The following is a 19,910-nucleotide window of genomic DNA, read 5'->3' on the forward strand; positions in this document are numbered from 1 at the left end:
TGTCTTGGCTAACAACCTACAAATACTCATTTTTATGTGCTGTCTCTTCAATTATAATTGCTATGGTTCTCTTTGAAATTGCCACGCTACAAACTTAATACCACTGGTAAATTCAGTTTTGTGGTTGGTCTGCAATGAAAATGCAGGCAAAACCATGCAGAATGAGAGCAATTTATTGAATGAACAGGCAAAGAGATGGGCAGGGGCTCAGGTGTTGCAGAGTCTGAACTCCAAACTGTCAGTCAAAGTGTAATGGAAATGAGCACGTGTTCATGACAGAGGCTTTATGCTGTTTGTTGTCCTCTTACAATTTCCATCAAACCGTGACAATTTGTAGTTTGTTGTTGTACTGTTTTATCTAGGAATTTTTGAAATAATTTTTACTTTATTCAGGGGTAATAAAGCAGAGAATCTCAGAAATATGTTTACAATCAAAACAAGCTTTTTAATAATGGAATCAGCATCATATGTGACTCACTGTCTGCTAAAGAAGGTCTTCATGTCCTCATTTTTGACTTTAATATGCTTTTAAGCACTGTATTTTAAAATTACTCATAAATTAGTATACACTTCTTGTATTTAAATTTACCATTATTGGCACCAGCAAAAAACAAATTTCAGAGTGCTTGCTTTTTGCAGTGAGGGAATTTGTGGACAGCTGAATATCTCTATCTATATATATATCTTTTGCTTACCACAGCTGGTGTTTTGGAGAAGATTTACTTTACTAACACACTAACATTAATATGCTGCCATGTCTAAAATGCCTTTAGCATGTCATTTACACTCATCTGAGAGATTTCACGAAAGTATGATATTAGTAAGCCTTCATGAGTAATCCATCATGCCTAGGAGACTTAATCAGATTGGACATGTGCTTACCCCTGGCTTAATAATTGTTACTTGTATTATTACTGCCCTTATTTCTGTTTCATCTGTGGTAAAAATGTTCAGAATTTCAGTTGTAGTTCAATACATTATAATCGTGGTTCTCCACAAAGCACAGCACAAAACCAACAGCCACAATTCAGATTTTATGTGTAGTAAAATCTCTTGCTATTCCTTTTAAAGGGCTATACAAAAGTTTAATATTTCTTCAGGAATGTTGAGGTAGCAGCATTAAATATTAAAGCATTTAAATGTGCAGAACTGATTAATTCAGAATATATCAGAGCTGCTCATAAATGTTTAATATCTGTATTTTGCCTGATTGGATATAATTTAAGCTATGTGCTTCTTCCAGCACTCCAGGACCAGGTACTCATCTTTTATTTCTAGGAATGGTTTAAACATAATTCCTTTTATTACAGGTTAATATTAATGCCTCAACCTTCGGCTGTTATTGTTCATTCTTTTGCAGAACCTACTTCAAAATTAATCACCTAAAGTCTGAGAGCAGCTGTTAAAGTTCTTTTTAAATGTACCTTTCAAAGAAATATGGTTCAGTTAAAATTTGTACAACCACTGTAGGATGAAAACTGAAATTTTGTCTTTGCAACATTTATGCATTTCCTTAGAAAAGCAGTAATATTTGGGGGAGGATTGGGACTGTGCAAATTCTGGATCTAGTCTGAGGTTAAACTTGGACCAGGTTGTAGCTGTGTTGGTTCACAATGAACAAATTATATTAAAAAGCTTAAGAATTAGTGTCAGTATCTCTGAGGGAGAAGGGCTAGACCTGACTGGCATGTTGGCATGTGGCTGCTGAGCCACAAATTGTTCAAAACACCCAACTGCAGTGGTGACACAGCCTCATGTGTTTGCTGGTGCTGTGTGAAGCATAAAGTTCTGTATGGAAGGCTACAGATCTGTTTGAGACTTAGCTCTAACGCTGGTCTTATGCCCAAATGCCAGTATCATTTATCTTCACTAATTTACAAAACTAGTGCCATTAAAACTCTCAACAAACAAAAAGCAAGTCCTATGCAGACAAACTCTTAACCACATTTTTGTTCCCCAAAAGCTACTTATTGGAACAGAGCTCTGCCTGGGAGTATTTCTTGCCCTAGAACTGGTACAGTGAGGAGGAAGGGATGGATCTCATCTTTGGGCTGTTCCTTCTGCTGTGGCACTGCAGGGCCCCCACCAGGGCAGTGCCCCACTGGGCTGGGAGGAAAACAAAAGCTCTGCAGGAGCACCTGTCCCAAAGCAGAAGTGGTTTTGCAGCACTCACCAGGAAGCATGCTTAGCATACAGCATTAGCAGTGCTCCATACTAGTTCATTTTCTTGCTTAACATGTTTTAAATTATCTTCATTGCATTTAGTGCTTTATCCTGATCTCTCTGAAGTTAATGGCTGAAGCACCATTGCTTGTAATGAGGCCCAGCTGCCTGAGAATGCCTTGAATATGATAAAAGGACTGCCAAGCAATTTGCTGTGGTCCAAGGTAGAAATCTTGCTTTGATGCAGTGCTTCTCCTGTTTGAAGAGTGCTTCTCCTCAGTACGAAGCAGAGTTCTGGTTGCTGCAAAAAGCAAACTTGAAGTTTAATAGAGAAGAGGATGAGCTCAGCAATGGTACAGGTTAATACCCTGTTGTGCGTCCAAAAATATCTATTCCAAGAATGTTTTCTTGGCTTAAATGACTTGAATTTTTTACTGTGTGACTTTCTGAGGTAGTTAGATCTGTAGCACGTATTTTTCCTTGTCCTTGGCGACCTGTGGGAATGCAAAGGTAGCACACTGTCTCATTACAAAGATGTGGGACATGGAAGTTGTCCTTGAGTGAGAAAGTGGAAGTCTAAAACCAGCATAAATCATATGATATTATATAATATCCTTTTTTCCAAGGGATTTTTGAGTAGATCTCATCTTGAAGTCTGAGACAAGTCCTGCAGGTCTACACTAGTGTGCTCAGAGATGCTGTCTAATGACAGCTTGGCTTCTTTTTGGCTTTGTTCTTCAAGACTTGAGGAACTGCCAAGTTCTCCTTGTTTTTGACAGGATAATATAAACAGCAAAATGAATACATTGCCCAAACTACTTTTGTATATAAGCTCACAGGAAAACTGTGTTTAGTCATGTTTATTTCAGGGTTAGCAATAAGGAAAAATATGTCACATATGAAAAGGGAAAAAAAAGTTTTAAGAAGGCATTACAATACACTCAAGTAAAGGCAAAGTGCCCCTTTGCTCTCTAGGAAATGGAATAAAAACAATTCCAGCAGGAATGATTTATAATAGAAAATGCAGCTTTTGCAGAACGAAAACCTTACTTGGACAAACAATTACATTTTATTTTTACTTTTTTTTTTTTTTTTATTTGGAAAACAAAATTTTGGAAAAGGGGAGTTTGACTCAAATTAAATGAGGGTTTTGTACTTTTGCTTTCAGTTTCATTGAACTGAATATGAAATTCACATTGTTCTTTGTCACCTCAAGATTAAATTGTATTTTTTTGGTATGTAGTATCACAGAGTCTGTGATTAGGATCTAACTGCCTTTACTCTATTGGAGGTGTGGATGTATTAACTAGATGGTAAGAGTTGGAGCATAGAGAAGTGCCTCCCCTAAGGTGGAGAGAGCACCTGGCACTAAGTGTTTGCAAAGTACATTAAAATCTTGATTTAGATCAAAATAGGGTTTTTTTTTTTAGTTTAGTTTAACAAAATGAACTGAAATACTCAATTTCAAGCTGAAATTATACTGGAGAAGATCAAAGTATTTGATTTTCATTGAAAATGGCATAATAAGAATATTGTACCATTTATTAATTTCTAAGCATTCCAGCCTCCTAAAAGCTGCTCATTGTTCTCTCTTTTCATATTCAAGATATCAATAAATGTTCAAATACTATTGGCACTGCACTATTTCTCTAATTAATTGAAGAGGCTTATTTAGCAAAATTACAAATTCAAACTTTAAGATTTTCGGTAGGAGAATGCATTTGCTTCTGAACTAATGCGGTGAAAGATGTACAGAGGTGGATTCCTAAAACACCCTTTGTTGTGTGGCTTTTTAGATGTATTTCACTCCATGCTTGCTGACTGCTGCCTATTCTGTATTTGGAAAGTTCAGTGTACAGTGCATCCCAGCTGAGGCACAGACCACACTCATATCCAGATCCATCTTTCTGTGCTCTGCTGATCTGGTAATTCTTCCTCATGCTCAGTGTGCAACACTGAGAGGGTTAGACAGATGTCAGAGACATTCTTTGAATCAACTGTGGGATTTAAAAGACAGAAGTGGAAGAAAATATTGAATACATGGTTCCCCAGAAACATGCTACTTATATTTATTTATGCCTAATTTCATCATAGCTAGGTCTGTATGATGTATGAAGTGGCATGGCTACTTTTATTAGTGTCTGCCATTCCTCTGTGCTTTAATGACTTAATTAGAGGGAGACATTGAAGGTGAACCAGAGACTTCTGCCCTTTTTCTCAAAATGTTTGTCATCTCAGAGAATACAACTTCAAATAGCAGCAGTAAAACCAATGTAGAGTCTTCTCCTATGAGAAAGTTTCTCTTATTCAGGGCATTGCAGATTGACAGTGATGTTACTTGTTGAGCCAGGAGCTGGTACAGAATGTTAAATGTTCCTCTTCAATATTTAAGCACATGTTTCTTTTCACTGGTTGCTCAGAATTTTATTTTTTTTTTATTTTTTGTAAATGTAGGTATGTGCTGGTGAAAATACCTGGAATATTTTCTCCTCCTATGTATTCTATGGGAAAGTATGATGAGGTTTATACCCATCACAATATATTGGTGTCACTTCTGCCTTGATCTTAGTAATTCCTGAGAGCAATCTGATAGAAGTGTCTGTCTAATTTGGCACTGGAACAGGGTGTTGAAAGAAGAACTTCACCATTTAGGTAAGATGTTGACCAGCTGCTACACTTGCAATAATGGCCTGTGTTGTTATAGGTCTGGTGTTACTGGAGGCTTATTTGGTAACAATATTCATTCAGTGATGAAAAGACATACCACAGAACAGGAGACAAAATGACCAGCTGAGGTCTATGGATTTAAGTGTGTTCCCAGTACATTGTGCCTTGTCCAGTCAATGGTGTTTGGATCAAATAGACTTTGTTAACTTTGCCACTTGTTTGCTTAATTTGGTTTGTTGGGGGTTTTTCCAGAGGGGCTGTTTATTTTCCTTGTTTCACTCTTAAAATTTTCATTGACAAACTGATGAAGAAATGCTAGGAAGATAAAAAACCTCTTCATTGTTTTTTCTGGCAGAGATCTGCTAGTTACCATGGCTCTTGGCTAGCTTGGCTTCTTGCTGAGGATACCAATACAAGTTATTCTGGCAAATAGTTTAGTTCTTCCTATTGCTAATAACCTCTTGCCCAGGAGAGTGCCTGTGCTATTTGCACAGCTTAGCTTGTCAGGTGACTGACTTTCCTGCAGAGTAACTCTGCTTTTTGAGCCTTTATAAATATATTTACCATTTTAGCCCTTTTCCCCTCCTATAATAATATGCAGAACCTCACCTATTCTGGACGTACTTCTTAGTAATTGTCTCCTGTGGGACGTGAAGACCTCTGTGACACACCAGTGCACAAGCCAGGGAGCTGTAGGCTTGCAGCAATCCAAGGCAGGCGGCTGTGGGATTTATTTTCCAAGAGCCAAGTGCCTCTTTTTGTTCTAACAAGATATGAGTCATAGCAGGGACATGGCTGTGAATACTTATCGCTTTCACTGGGATGTGCAGAGCAGAAGGAATTTCAGTGTGGAAAAAGGACATGAAGTGATTTGTTAAAAAACCGTTATTTGCTAAGGGAATTTGTACTGGTGTTATCTGGGATAGTTATGCACACGAGGGACAAGAACCATGCTGTTCCCCTTTTTTTTTAATTTTTAAGAACAGAAAGTGACCACTTGGGAACTTGCTGTATTTATAAAGTATTTAACAAGCAACTAACTGATAATGGCAAGTTCAACGCAAGTCATTGTGCTGCAGTTGTATTTTTTTCTGTGTGTGCATGGTTTGGCTGATTGCCTAATCAGAATGTTGGACTCAAGACTTTTTTTGTGAACATTTAGAGGTGGTAAAGTATCTGTGGCCTGTCTGGAAACAGGAGTCTAGAAGGAACCTTTTTTAATCTTCAGATCCAACCCTTAGCCCAAGCAAAACAGAGAGAAGGCACTTTGAGGATTTTCCCCCAGAGTCCTGTCAAATGTTTCATAATCACACCCTGCCACGGTGCTGCTGTTCCAGCCTTCTGTCTTTCTTGTTCAGTAGTTGCCCATTATAACAAACCTAACACTGAGAGCCAACAGCTCTTGCTGAAGTGATGGACCTACAGCCAAACCCTTCCTGAGGTAGCTGCCAGTCACTTGGGATGCTCAGCCCTTACAAACCACACTGGGAAGAATTACACTGTAAAGAATAAACATATGTATTGTCTGACTGTCCCCATCTCTGCTTCTGACCCATTTAGCCACATAACCATAAAGATGAGACAAACAGATGCCACTGAGTTTTAATATTGCTTACTTTAGGAATTTTATTTCCTAAGCACATTATTTTCATTCTTTTGATTCAATTTTCATTAGGTGTTTATACCTTCAGAGGACTAGTGAATGTTTTTCTGATTTTTTCAGATTCTTTTCCATGTTGTTCTGATTTGAACCTTTGGAAACAGGTATTTTTTATTGATTTGACCCCACATTATTATAGAGTGCATGGTCAAAGGGTTATATTAGTATTTGTTATAGCCCTGCCATTCATATGCAAGAATTTAGTACAAATAATGCTTTATATTTACTATAAACGTCCCTGTATTTTTCTCATATAAATCCTCATTCGAACCATTCTTTAACTTGAAATGTGAATCAATCTCCAGGCTATTTGGTAGTATTGTTCCAGTTTATAGATGGGGGTACAGTAGTTTGGTTTTTTTAATAGCATTCTGTACCAACTAAACGAGGGACTGCACTTAAGCAGAATTATTTTGTTGCATGAATCATAGATACAAAATTAAATCACATTTTTGAACTTGTGTCCGTTCCCATAATAATACAGTATGATGTATTTTGGTCCTCTTCCTTCTGTTCATGGTTCTCAGCAACTTCCAGTGCATTTCAGTCTTCACTTTTCCATGTTAATTTTCTTTATTTTCTCCTTTCTAATCAGGACATTTGTTCACTCTTAACCCCTTGCTCCTGAGAGTCTACAGCCAATCCTCCCAGAGCCTGACTTGGTAAAAACTGGGTCTGGGCAGACTGCAACTCAGACTCTGCTGACTGTGCTGGGTACATCTTTTGTACAGAAAGGACTCTGAGATGAGCAGTTTGGGTGAGGAGGATGATGTTCTGTATACTCACATCCAGGCAGATAAATCCCAAGCCTGGTATTAAAAAAATACCTGTGTGTCCCTCAGACAGCTGTTATTTTGGATGCCCAACATATTTAGACTGCAAAGCACCAGGTTATTTAAGGTCCCTTATTTCTGCAGTCCATTAAGCAATCTTGTTAAGCTCTGGTTTAAGGAAGATAAGCACAAATATATTAACGATAAATGGAGTATTAAACTATTGCTCAGTCTTGTTCATGATCTAAACTATAAGACAATGCCAGGTTTCACTTGAATTATACCACACAAGGAATCCACTCTGAGGAGGGAGGACTGTGGCTGATGAGGAAGAAGTTATTGTCATGTCTTGCTGCCTGAAATTAAAAGTGGTCAAAATGGTAATGGGAACTTATTAGGAACCTAACAGCATCATATACCATGCTGCTCAAAGTAGTAAAATTTAATGCTGTATTACTAAAAAATGAAGGTGGTGGTGGGGAACAGAGGCAAAAATAATGCCAAATATGTGGAACAGGATATTGGGAGTGAATTTCAAAATATATCACCTCGATGCTAAGCATGACTTAAAAAAAATCCCCACATTGAACCTTAGGAATTATGAGAAAAGGAGTGAAGATTGAAACGACTGGCATAATTTTTACCACTGGGTGTGCAATGCAATGTTATAGCCAGATTTCTGTGTCATGGGTACATCTGTTTTTTTCTGCCTCGAAAAAATATAGTGAAACTAGATGATGATGATAGAGAGAACATCTTCCTGTGTAATAGGAAGCTAAAGTAAGTTTCCTTAATTTTGGAAAAAGGATAGTTGAGAGAACTGTGAAAATTATATTGAATTCTGTTGATGAAGCAAACATTACACTGAAAATACAATAATTCAAAAAAATGAGAACTTAAAAACAAGGAAAAACATTTCCGTATGTTATGTAAATAAATGGTGGAGCTCCTTGTCTCCTGAAGCTGTAAAAGTATAAATTGACTGTGGGTTCATTGGATCCCCTCACCCTGGTCATTGATAAAGACATTAAAAAGGAGTGCTCCCAATACTGGGCCTGGGGAACACCACTTGCAGCTGGCCATCACTCTTTGGGCTCAGCCATCCAGTTTTTCACCCAGTGAACAATGCAGCTTTTCAAGCTGTGGGCAGCCAGATACTTCCCTGTTCTGCAGCATCACTTGAACTCCTGCATTTCATGATATTTCCTCATCATAATTCGTGTGTCTGTAAGAGGATTTGTGTTATTTTAGCCTGAGGTAAACATGTTTAACAATCTGGTTTTAGAGGGTGTGCTTCCTTAGCTAGAATTAAGACAAAAGTTCTTGCAAATGTTTAGATATTACTGAGTTATAATAAATTCCTAGTAGATAATTATACTTGGTCTTTTTTCAAGACCAAGCCTTCATTTTCTCTTTTAATGCTATTGTTAATTGTGTACTGAGACGTTGTTTGTCTTTTGAGGACAGCAGAATAAAAGGATTTACCAAACTCTTCTGAAAATCTGCACAGTGCAGTGCAGAGATATTCAGACCTTCTAAATAATTTATTGAGAGCACAGCCAACAATATGAAATTTTCATGTATGGGTATCAAACAGGCAACCTCACATAAATTTGAAAGGCATGAAAAATAAGGTTAGGCTTCAAAACGGGGGTCAATATTCTGAGGCTTAGCGTGATAAAAGGGTAATCACAATAACATTTAATCTGTTTTTAAAAAAAAAATTATGTTGGTGCTTTTCATAGAAGCATGACAGTATTTGGCTTCAAAACTTAATAAAGAGAATGGTGGCTGCTGAATAAGAACACAAAACAGTTCCAACATACCCCAGTAACCAGGCTTGTTTCGTGCCCTCACCTAGCTGGTGAGGTCTGGGAATGATCATCATCTCTTCCCATCTCCTCCTGGCACTCTGAATAAGAAAAACACACTGACAAAGTACATTTCACTATCATTTGAGTATAGCCATCATGTAAATACTGTTAAAGCATATTTTACTGGCTTTGTTATGCTGATAACTCTCATGTTTACAGTATTTTGTTGCCTGGAGGTGCATTTCAATAAATAATATGATTTGGCTTGTGTTTCTTAAGCTAAAACTATAAATAACTGTCCTTTTCAATCATTACAGAAAATAGTATTTTGATGATTATTCTTGTTTTGGCTATGGCACATAATTTAATTCAGTGGTTAAATTTTTAGAGACATAGCTGATGTACATTTTAGTGAAACACATTTTGTCTCATATGCAGGTTATTGTGTTTACTGCTTAAACTCAATTAATACTATTCAGGCCTCTGTGAATTATCAAATGGAATAACAGACATTTGCTGATACCCTTTGGAGTGTTTTGATACTACAAGGGCTTGCTAAGTTGCTAAGCATTAGTGATATGTTTGGCATAACACAAGAAAGAATATAAAGATAGTCATTGTCTCTGATGTCCTCGGGTGAGCTCTGGGTTCTGGGATGCTTAATTCCTGCTCAGTTCCCTCTGATGTGGGCAATAGTTGGACATTTTAATAGAAATTGGATAATTAACTTACTCTGTGTCAATGGCTCTTGGTGGGAATAATCTCAGTTTAGTCATCTTCAGTGTTGACATCTACAGCTGAGCTTTAAAGTCTGGGCTCCCTTTATAGTCAGTGAGGAGAATCAGACATTTCTGGAGTGTGATTCATCTGGTCTGTTTTAAACATCAACATTAGGGTGAGATTTACAGCCTAAATGGGGTGACATAAATAGATGTGATGTTCTCTGGAGATTTAAATAGCAGTAGCACATATTCACTGGGCCACTGATTGAAACCTCCATCTTCTCCTTCCAAGAAGGCTGCCCCAAAAGGAAGAGAGGATGTGCCTCTCTCTGTGCCAGCTGGTATTCCCTTTTTCCCATACAAAATGCAATGCTTGCAGCTAAGGGACAGTGGCTGGGCCACACAGGTGCTGGAGTTTAAAATATTTTAAAACAATATTTTATTGTGAAATTCAGATTTGAATCCTCTTACCCAGGTGAGAGCCTTAATAGCCCATCTGTTGGTTATAAGCAGGCAGCTATGACAGCAGCCAGTCTTACCTCTCCTCTGTCAGGTCTCTGGGCTGTGCCAACGTGTTTGGTGATGCCAGCTGGAACAAAGCACCTCTCTGCTCAATGTGGCCAAGTTTCTGGTGGTTTGAATATGGTCAGAAGTGTATTTAAGTTAGGAATACTGATACATAGGAAGTCAGACTCTTGGGTCTCACGTTGGAAGTCTGTTCATAGATTTAACCATGGGACTCTTCCCTTTTAGTGAGATGGGAACTCTGGAGCATCTTGGACCATGTAAGCAAATATGACCAGTTCCTTACAGTTTAAGAGTATAAGAATAAACACTTTTTATATTGCTGCTGATGTCATTGTCACTGTCTTGTTATGAACTTCCAGAAATATAAATGATGTCTCTGCAAACAGTTCTTTCACAAGGCTGATAGGCTACTCTTTGCATCAATGAAAAATGATGTCTCTGGATATCATGTTACGGACATCTTGCCACACATCTGCAATCTATTTTCAGTTCTCTCTTGCTCATTACCAATTTAGGAAAGGATTTGAAAAGCTATAAAGACACAGAGATTTCATGGAGCATGGGGAAGAAGAACTGAAGATATAGCACAAAGCAAGGCCAGATCAGATTTTTTGCTGTCTAGTACAAAGTTCAAAACTTGTGCATTTTTACTCCCCTCCATCTGAGAGTAATTGCTAACTGGAATTACTGGTGAAGGAATCACAGGTTAGAGATGGTGGTGTTCTGTACAAGAACTTCAAGGAAAGCTCACTGGTGTGTCATTGTGAATTAAGTGCTCTGGTTGTGGGCTTCAGAAAACCAATACCTAAGTGAGAATGCTTGCAGTTGTAAGACCACGTCTGTTTACTTAACCATGCTGAAATCTCTTTTTTCTGCTTTCTTCCACCTACTTGGGGAATATCAAAACAAGTATGAGTAAGAATCCTGTGGGTTTTCTGCTTTTGTTGCTGAATGATGTGTAGACCTGTGATTCATACTGTTCTTGCGTGTCTGTCTGGTGTTCATATTTGAAATAGCTGTATAATTATGAATTTCTCAATTTTGTTTTCTTTTGAAAGCAGAGTATGTCTGCGAGCCATAAAAATTAGTTTGATGTCAACATGCACTTCACTAGTCTTTTAAAAATTTCTTTTTCAGTAATAAGGTTCTGAGTGCAGTTTAGTATATACACTTTCTGGATTCTTGTAACAATGTAGTATCCACCATTCACTTATATTTATCTGCACAATATTTGGAAAGCATATGTGTAAATCTCTGAGTATTTATAGGTTTCTAATCACTGTGGTATATTAACAGTTGCCTTTAAATAAGGCATCAGGATTTATTCTCTTCTTACTAGCAATTTCATCTGTAGTAGGCATTTCAGGAGTGGTCTGGTATTTTAAGGATTTGGACTTGGTATTATCTGTGCCCTGAGAACACTGCATGCCTGGATAGGTCACTTGTCTTTGGCATTGCATGAGGGTGGCAGAAAGGCTCCATTGCCTGAAAAATGGAACAAACTTGGAAGGGACAGAGAACATCTTCCCTGTGTTGAGGAGACTGAGGGGAGACAGAGCAGTCTACAACTTCCTCAGGAGGGGCAGCAGAGGGGCAGGCACTGACCTCTTCTCTGACCAGGGACAGGACCCGAAGGAATAGCCTGAAGTTGTGTTGGAGAAGGTTTAGGCTGGCTAATAGGAAAAAGATTTTCACCAAAGAGGGTGGTTGGGCACTGGAACAGACTCCCTAGGTCACAGCTCCAAGGCTGACAGAGTTGAAGAAGGGTTTGGACAAGGCTCTCAGGCACAGGGTGTGATTCTTGGGAACGGTGCTGTGCAGAGCCAGGAGCTGGACTTCGATGGTTCTTGTGGGTCCCTTTCAATTCAGCATACTCTGTGAGTGTGGTGTGGTGTTGACAGTCTTTGCTGTAGTGATGTTAGTCTCCATTCGTTTTGCAGGATGCTGCAGCCCTGTGAAGGGGCAGAGGCCTCTCTGAACAGTTCCATTGCACACCTGACTTGAAGAGGCTGGTATATATTTTTAGGAGTGAAGCCGAAAAAAAACCCCAAAAGCATTACTTCAGTGTAAATAATTTATTTTCTAAGAGGATGGTTTCCAGCCATGACTCAGGTGTGTGATGATGCAATATTACAGTGTTATAGGAGACTGGCTTTGACCTTCTTTGAGAAGAACCTTGAAAAGTGCCTGTCATTGCTTTGATGCAAGAAAGCCTCATTTCAGGAAGTCCACTGTCTGTGGTGATTCCATTTCACATACCAGAATTATTTTCTGTTTTCTCTGTGGTCTACAGAAACGCAGTTTTATACTGTGGCTATGTCTTGACTCACTTAAGAGGAGTGTGGGTCATCAAAGATCTTTGCCTTTTTCAATTCCTGCTTGTGCTCTGTGATTGTCATCAACAGCAGCTGCAAATCCTGTGGGATTTCTGCATCTTGCAGCCCTCTTAGTGACATTCAGATGGTGCTGAAGAGCAGCCAAAATAAGTAAGACCTGTCAGTGGCAGCTGTCTCCTGAGATGATCCCCTTCCTCCACCTGGCACTTTTTCTACTTTTACAGTTTACAGGCATTGGCTATATTTTGAGTATTTTGAATATCAGTCAAAATACCGCCTTTTTGGAGAGTAGATCAGTCCCTCGAGAGAATGTAAGGCAAAATTTATGCAATTACTTGCACTGATTAATAGATTCCTGTAAAGGTATGCAGTATGTGTGGCATACAGCGCTGGAAAACAGTGAAAATTATGAGAATAGCATTAATTTCTTAAAAATATTTCACCGTAACTACAGTTCAAACCCCATTTTGTGTTTCCTGTTATGCTGCTACCTCCACCTGTGGTATAATTCCAGCAGCATCTTTGCCAGCCTCCTTCTTCCTGACCTGCTTCCTCCTGGAGACATGTCAGCTCCTGGCACTGCCAGCGGCTCTGCTGTTCCCTGTCCCACGGGAAGCGCCAGGGCTCTGACAGAAACTTGTGCAAAATGAAAGGCTTCTCCAGAAAAGGCTGCTGCATCCCCTGCCTTCCCAAGGAAACAGAACCAAGGCTTCCCAGAGATGGCCTCGGCAGGATGAGGCCAGCCTGTGTGCCTGCCAAACCTTGTGCCTGGTTAGCAACCGAGCACAGCAGCAGGTATGTGCTGAGTGAGCAGGAGAGACTGCAACTCCCCCGGATTTTGGGTGGAAAACTGAACTGAGGGCCTCACGATTCTCAGAAACACATTTTGTGACCACAGTCTTTGTACAGAAAGAAGAGTAGGGCAAAACAGCACCAGAGGATACTTCCATGGTGTTTCCCAGCCCCAATATGGTTTCTTTTTCATGGAGCAATTTCCTAGGCTTTTACAAAATAAACTGGAGTTCTTCACTAAGCCATGTATTCCTATCCACGTGTTTTGTGGACAGGAATGTTTCATATCCATCATACAAACACTGTTCAATTGATTTAGAAGGTGGACTAAGAGTGCACATTGGACTGCTTTTGTGGCAGTTCACCAGCACGTGAGGCTGACCCACGTTTTGCTGTTGAGTTTTACACCTGGTCTCTCTTCCCAGTTACTGTGTGAGTCTCTCATACTGAACCTTTCTAAGGTTTCCAGGCAGCAGGTGCAGATCCCATCTGTTTTTCATCACCTTCTCTTGGCTACTTTCTCCAGCTGTGATCCCCTCACCCCCATCGCCCCCCATTTTTTCTCCAAAAATTTCCCTATTCCCTGTACTGGTTCCAGTCACCATCTCATCCATCCTAGTTCACTTTTGCTCTCAGGTCTACTTTTCTGTCTCCTAAGTTTAAGATATTGATGATGGTATTGGCCAAACTTTCGGAGCAACTTTGTTTTTGTGACATTTTGCACATTTCTCAGCATTTCAAGAAGTGAGGTTTTGATGAATTGTTGTGTTCTCACAGAAGGCTTAGACTTTTGATAAAGATCCCTCTCTTTACCCTTTCTCTCCAACCAGCAGATATGACTTCTTCCTTTAAAACTCTGAGAAACTTTCTAGATCAAAACATCATCAGAAAGGATACCTCCACAAAGCACTTCCAATCCAACAAAGCAGTATAGCTGGATGGAAATATTTTTCATGGGACTTTTTTCAGCGAGCTTTTATTAGTCAGAGAGTGCTCTAAGAGTACTAAATGAGGACAGAGTCTGCAGAAATATTTAGATACTAAAAATGAAAATGTCTCTGTTGAGCATATGTGAACTCTGTGATTTTTTTAATGTGTATATATATATAAAATATAATTTGTCCAAACTTGGAGGAACACTCTCACACTTCAGAGCAGAAGAGTTGATGAAACCAAAGGACGGTGGAATTTTTCATCCAGGGCAACATATTCTCCTCTAACCTCATCTCAGAAATTAAATGTTTTTACTGAAATTCCTTCTTCCTTAAATTATTAAATCCGTCTGAGGGAGACACCATTAAAAACAAACCAACTCAAGTAGTCCAAGGGGGTAAAAAATTAGGAAGCATCTCAGGAACTGAAAATAGAAGGAAGTGTTGAGCAACTCTTGAAGTAGTTACCACCTTTGCCTCTAAAATTTGCAGTGTGATATTGCCTGATCAGTAGGTTGTTCCAAAATGCAGCCCTCATGCATTTCCTGGGAAGATGTTCTCAGTCCCTCCTACTGGACTATTTCCAAACATTTGAATCTACACCTGCACCGTGGGTGGTGTGGTCCCAGCCCTGGTGTGGGGGTGAGGCAGCTGGAGCCGGGATCCCTGCCTGTCCCTGTCCCTGTCCCGGTGCAGCACTGGGAGGGCTGGCACAGGAGCTGCTCTGGGTGGGGTGGCAGGGTCCAGCACACCCCTACCCTGGGGACACTCAGTCCCCAGTGACAGCAAGGCCTCCTCACTGCTTCACTCTCCAAATTCTCCTCCCAAAGAAGGGTCCTGTGGGGGATGGAGCAGTGCCTGCTCGGGCTTCTGGATGACACTGCTGTGTTGTCCCTTGGGTGCCATGGGGCAGCATTGGGGCAGTGCCAGAGCCCCCCTTGTCTACCCAGCCCTGGCTGCTCTGTGTCCTTCCAGATGTTTTCCAAAGTCCCAGTGGGTCATGGCATTGGTCCCTGCTTCTGGTACTGCCAGATATTTGACATCAACTATATATGGCATGAGCCAGTGTAAAGGCACAAAGCCTGATGGAGAGAAACTTCTTGCTCTTTTGGAAGAGGAATTTAGGACCCCACAGTAACAAGCTCTAGCCCTTATATAAAATCACAGTCCTATTGCTGGGCTGTGCATTAGCACAGCGTTCCTGTTCCTGGTCATTATCACTTGGCATAATGCATGTTTTCTTTCATTTTATGGGAATTTGATGTATTTCACCGGTGGGTAGGAAAAAAATCATCACTGAGAATGTCGTGATTAATTTTTTTTTTCTCTTGAAGAACTATGGAATTATTCTGAAATGTATGACACGTGTGTAATAACAGCTTTGTGTTCTGTTTTTAAAAAATGTGCTAGAGGCCTTGTGCAGTTTCCCAGAGGCTTAATGAGGGAGCCGTACTGTGTTGGAAATTTTTCAACAATAAAAATGGACCTATTACATGCTTATGTAAAATGAGGGTTGACAATCACACAAATATGTCCAAAGTCAAATACAGGCATTGTGAAATATCACTTCTTTCCCACAGAGAAACTGGTCACCTGTTCACAGTAGGCTTTTGCATTATATCCTATCCAGTAAAGAATAAGATGCTTCCCCACAGGGAAACAAAATGGCAGCAAAGTACTGGCCCAGTGCCCTTCTATCAGTGCTTTTCACTTACTCTTTTGCCAAATCTTCAAAAATAACACATAGGCATACTTTTCAACATATGTTTTGCCTCTTTGTTGGTTTAAAGGCATAAAGGGAAGAAAAGGTCATGTATTATTCACTACTTCATCATCAAATGCAGAAAAAATTCATTGTTTGCTTGTTTGATTTTATTTTACTCTCCCTAATACATCTTTTATTTTTTAAAAAAATCTAGTCTTTTGCTCTTCTTTTAACATCCATCAGAAGTAGCTTGTTCTTAAAAATGGAACATATGGCTCTGAACCTGCATCTGAATTCAGGGAAGTGCCTATTGCAAAATACTGAAATTTGGAGTCATGGGAGCAGAAAAGTTGGATTCAGGGTTTATTCAGTGTAGTATTAGATAATCAAAGAAAAGAAGATAATTAAATACAAAGTGTTGAAGAATAAATTAACATAGTAAATACTGCTCCTCTGCTCAAAATAAATTAAGCTACTGTCAACATTTTTATGTTTTTTAAAATATTAAACACTAATTTGAAGCCAAAAGTGTACCACAGAGGAAACACTGACTATTAGGACTTAAGAAACCCATCAGGTTCTCCGTTGAATGTGTATCACCAATGAATGTCCTAGCAGTCACCTCAGAGTACCTTGCTTCAGTTTCCTGGCCAGTCAACAAGCACTGATGTCTCCAAGTTAAGGGAATAGAAAGGGTTGAGGTATGAAGCAGAATGAGTGTGGTAACTGAGGTCTGGATGCATCTTCAGTGTATGAGGCTACAAGTCACAGGACTCTTCTTCAGCAGAGAGAGCTTCTTGTTGTTTTGTTGATCTTCACATGGTTGGTGACTGCCCAGCCCTCTGATTTGTCGAGGTCTCTCTGCAGGACTCCTCTGCCTTGGAAGGAGTCAACAGCTCCTCCCTGTTTTGTATCATCTCTGGACTTGCTCAGTATCCCTTCCAGCCCTGTGCCTAAGTTGTTTATGAAGATGTGGAAGAGCACAGGGCCTTGAGAGCACAGGATGGAGCCCTGGGGAACCCCACCAGTGACAGGTCCCCACTCTGATGTCACCCCATTCCCTGTAACCCTGCGTTCTCGACCTCTGAGCCAATGATGTGTTTGTCCAGCTGCATGCTGGACATCCTGTCCAGAAGGATCCTGTGAGAGACAGTATCAAAATCTTTGCTGAAATCCAAAAAGGGGACAGCAACTGGCTTCCCTTGTGGGTTATCTTATCAAGCACACCAAAGTAAAATATTAAAATTAGTGTGTACAAGAATTGAATAAATATTGCAAGAATTGTCAATTCTAACAAAGAATGTATAGATTCTAATATTAATTTTAGTTGCTATTTTGGATGTTTTCTGATATTACTTAAGAATATTTTAAAAATGCATTCCTGAGCTATTTAAATACACACAATCTGTAATGTCTCAGATGCCCATATAACTTCAATGTATAATACTATAATAAGCATGATAACTGTAACTTAGACTCTATTTAGATCCAGAAAGAACAGTACCATAATCCTGGTAATTTCATTGATTTTAATACAGTTTAATGTCTGGACAATTGCTTACAAGCAATATATTCCAGTGCATTATTTTCTAACTCATGCATTTCATGAATACCATAGTTGATGCTTTGGGCAAAGGCAACTTCCCAAGCACCAAATGAAAGTAAAAGTAGCATAAATATTGGGGGAATTCAGATGGATTCACTGGACTGTATGATGGGATCTCAGTCAAGAGCAAGAGCCTGCTCACAGAACGTGTACAGGATCTTAACCATCATATTTACACATATTTTATTTCTCTCATTTCAGTGACTATTTCGACAAGTACCTTCTTTGATGGCTTACTGGTAACTGGGCTCTACACATCTACCAGTGTTCAGGCTTCCCAGAGTGTTGGTGGTTCCAGTGCTTTTGGATTTGGTAAGTCCAGTGTAATTTACCTTCTGCAACTCAGGGTAACGAGTACTTGATTGTACAGAGGACATCAGTAGCAACACAATTACTGGAACGGGCTAATTTACTCTGAGTCATCAATAATACATGCAAGTCAGTGGGAGTCAATGAGATAAGGCAGTGGCAGATTTTAGGCAGCTTTTGTTGCTTCTAGTACCACCTTCACTTTTGCTCATCTCTGGTATTAGTACGCTGAATAATATAAATTTTAAGAGATAAAAGCCTCAGGAGATAAATTGTTTTAAACAGCCATTTCTGAATTGTGTGACATTTTGTATAAACTGAAGCATTTATCCCAAAGCCTTTAAGTGTTTCTTGGGCTGAAAACCTGTTTCCTTTAAGCTTATGTCAACCTACTTTTCCATTCAGTTAGCAGCATCTTCCTTAAAACCAGAATGCTGGTCAAGATACTGTATACAACCAAATATTTACCATGGCCCAAAAGCAGAATTGTAGTAAAAGGGATACGATAGGCTTTGCAAAATTATCATGTATTTCACGTTCTGCTGTAGCCCTCAGCAGTAGCAGCTGTGTTAAGGACAAACATTTTTAAAATAATGTTTTCTAAATTTTTGCAAGGAATTGACAGCTATACCTTCTGCAGTTTGTTATTTGGTAGCATTTCGTATATCCTTACAAATAATAATAATAAAAAAATAAAAATAAGAATTGCAGTCCCCAAGTTGGAGGAACTGAGTGACCCTAACAAGCAATCCACGTTGAAAGTACAAAAACAGGTACCAGTCATATGGGACTCCAACTGCCCTGCACTTGCACTAGCGTGTTTAAATTCTAATTTGTCTGCTTGAGCCAGAATTCAGTGCTTCCTTCATAATAACCTCTCATGGTACTTACTTTTGTTTTAAAGCATGTAGAACATGAGTGGTCTGGGCATTTGAGTGTCATCCAGCAGGCACACATTTGCTTGTAAATGAAAGAATGAAATGTAAATAGCACATTATTTAAAGCTGTACTGAGGGATAATTTGAGAAGGGCTTTGCTTCTGTGGATAACATCACGGTTCAACCTCAGACTTTTTGCTCAGCCTTTCAAAGGGAAGAGCATGGCTGGCACAAGTATTTCATGCTGTGGAAAAGGCACTGAACGATTCACTTTTCTGGAGGAATTTGTACTGCTGTTACTCCTTTCCCACTGTACTGCTTACAGGATGAATAGAATCTGATGGAGTAAGCAAGACAGAAGGGACTTAGCAATGTGAAATTTCTGGGATGGTCAAGTCACGGGCAAGCTATTACCTTGCTGTAAAATAAGTGTTTGTATCATTGGGAGATCATGGCAAACTCACTGGGCAAAGTATACTGGTCATGTTTAATTGCAACTAAGTATTTAAGAATAACAAGCAAAATTTTAAGAACCTAAATACCTCTGTGCATTTTCAAAGAATGTATTTTTCCCTAAATGTGTATTCATTTGTAGAATAAGGCTGTTTCAGTTGATGTTTTATTGACAGAGATGTTAAAGTAACATGTGATGAACAACAGAAAAAACAATCTGGCCTACTTTAACTTGCCAAAGGTCCTTCTCTAGCTCTTGATGTGTTACTTTGACCATTCTGTCACTGTAAGATAACCAACAATTAAATTGGTGGCATGTGTGTTCTGTATGCAAAAGCTCCAAGACTACAGGCTGGAAAAATATAAAAGCCAAAGTGATGCAAAAACAGTCACGCAGAGTTGGAGTTACTTCATTTTGCTCATCAATACAAATTCTCAAATATCATGCCTGGGGAGATCTGATGCTCTGTCTTGAACATGCTCCATCTATGTTAGAGAAAAAGTGCAGCCATCTCTGAATTTTTTATTTAAATTTTTGTAGGTAAACTGTAGGGTCAGTTCTGTTACACTGT

At 39.3% G+C, this 19,910-nt stretch overlaps 1 protein-coding gene across 2 annotated transcripts in view; it reads left to right on the top strand.

Moving 5' to 3' along the window:
- The window catches only part of RELN (reelin), a 274,669-nt gene that overhangs the window by 25,576 nt on the left and 229,183 nt on the right, over positions 1–19,910 (top strand). For both annotated transcript variants that reach the window (XM_088165846.1, XM_014869033.2), the window contains exon 2: positions 17,900–18,010. In XM_088165846.1, coding sequence (XP_088021972.1) covers positions 17,900–18,010 — 111 coding nt within the window. The remainder of the gene's footprint in view (positions 1–17,899; positions 18,011–19,910) is intronic.

Source organism: Sturnus vulgaris, chromosome 5, assembly GCF_052056855.1.
Source record: "Sturnus vulgaris isolate bStuVul1 chromosome 5, bStuVul1.hap1, whole genome shotgun sequence".
NCBI classification, from domain to species: Eukaryota; Metazoa; Chordata; class Aves; order Passeriformes; family Sturnidae; genus Sturnus; species Sturnus vulgaris.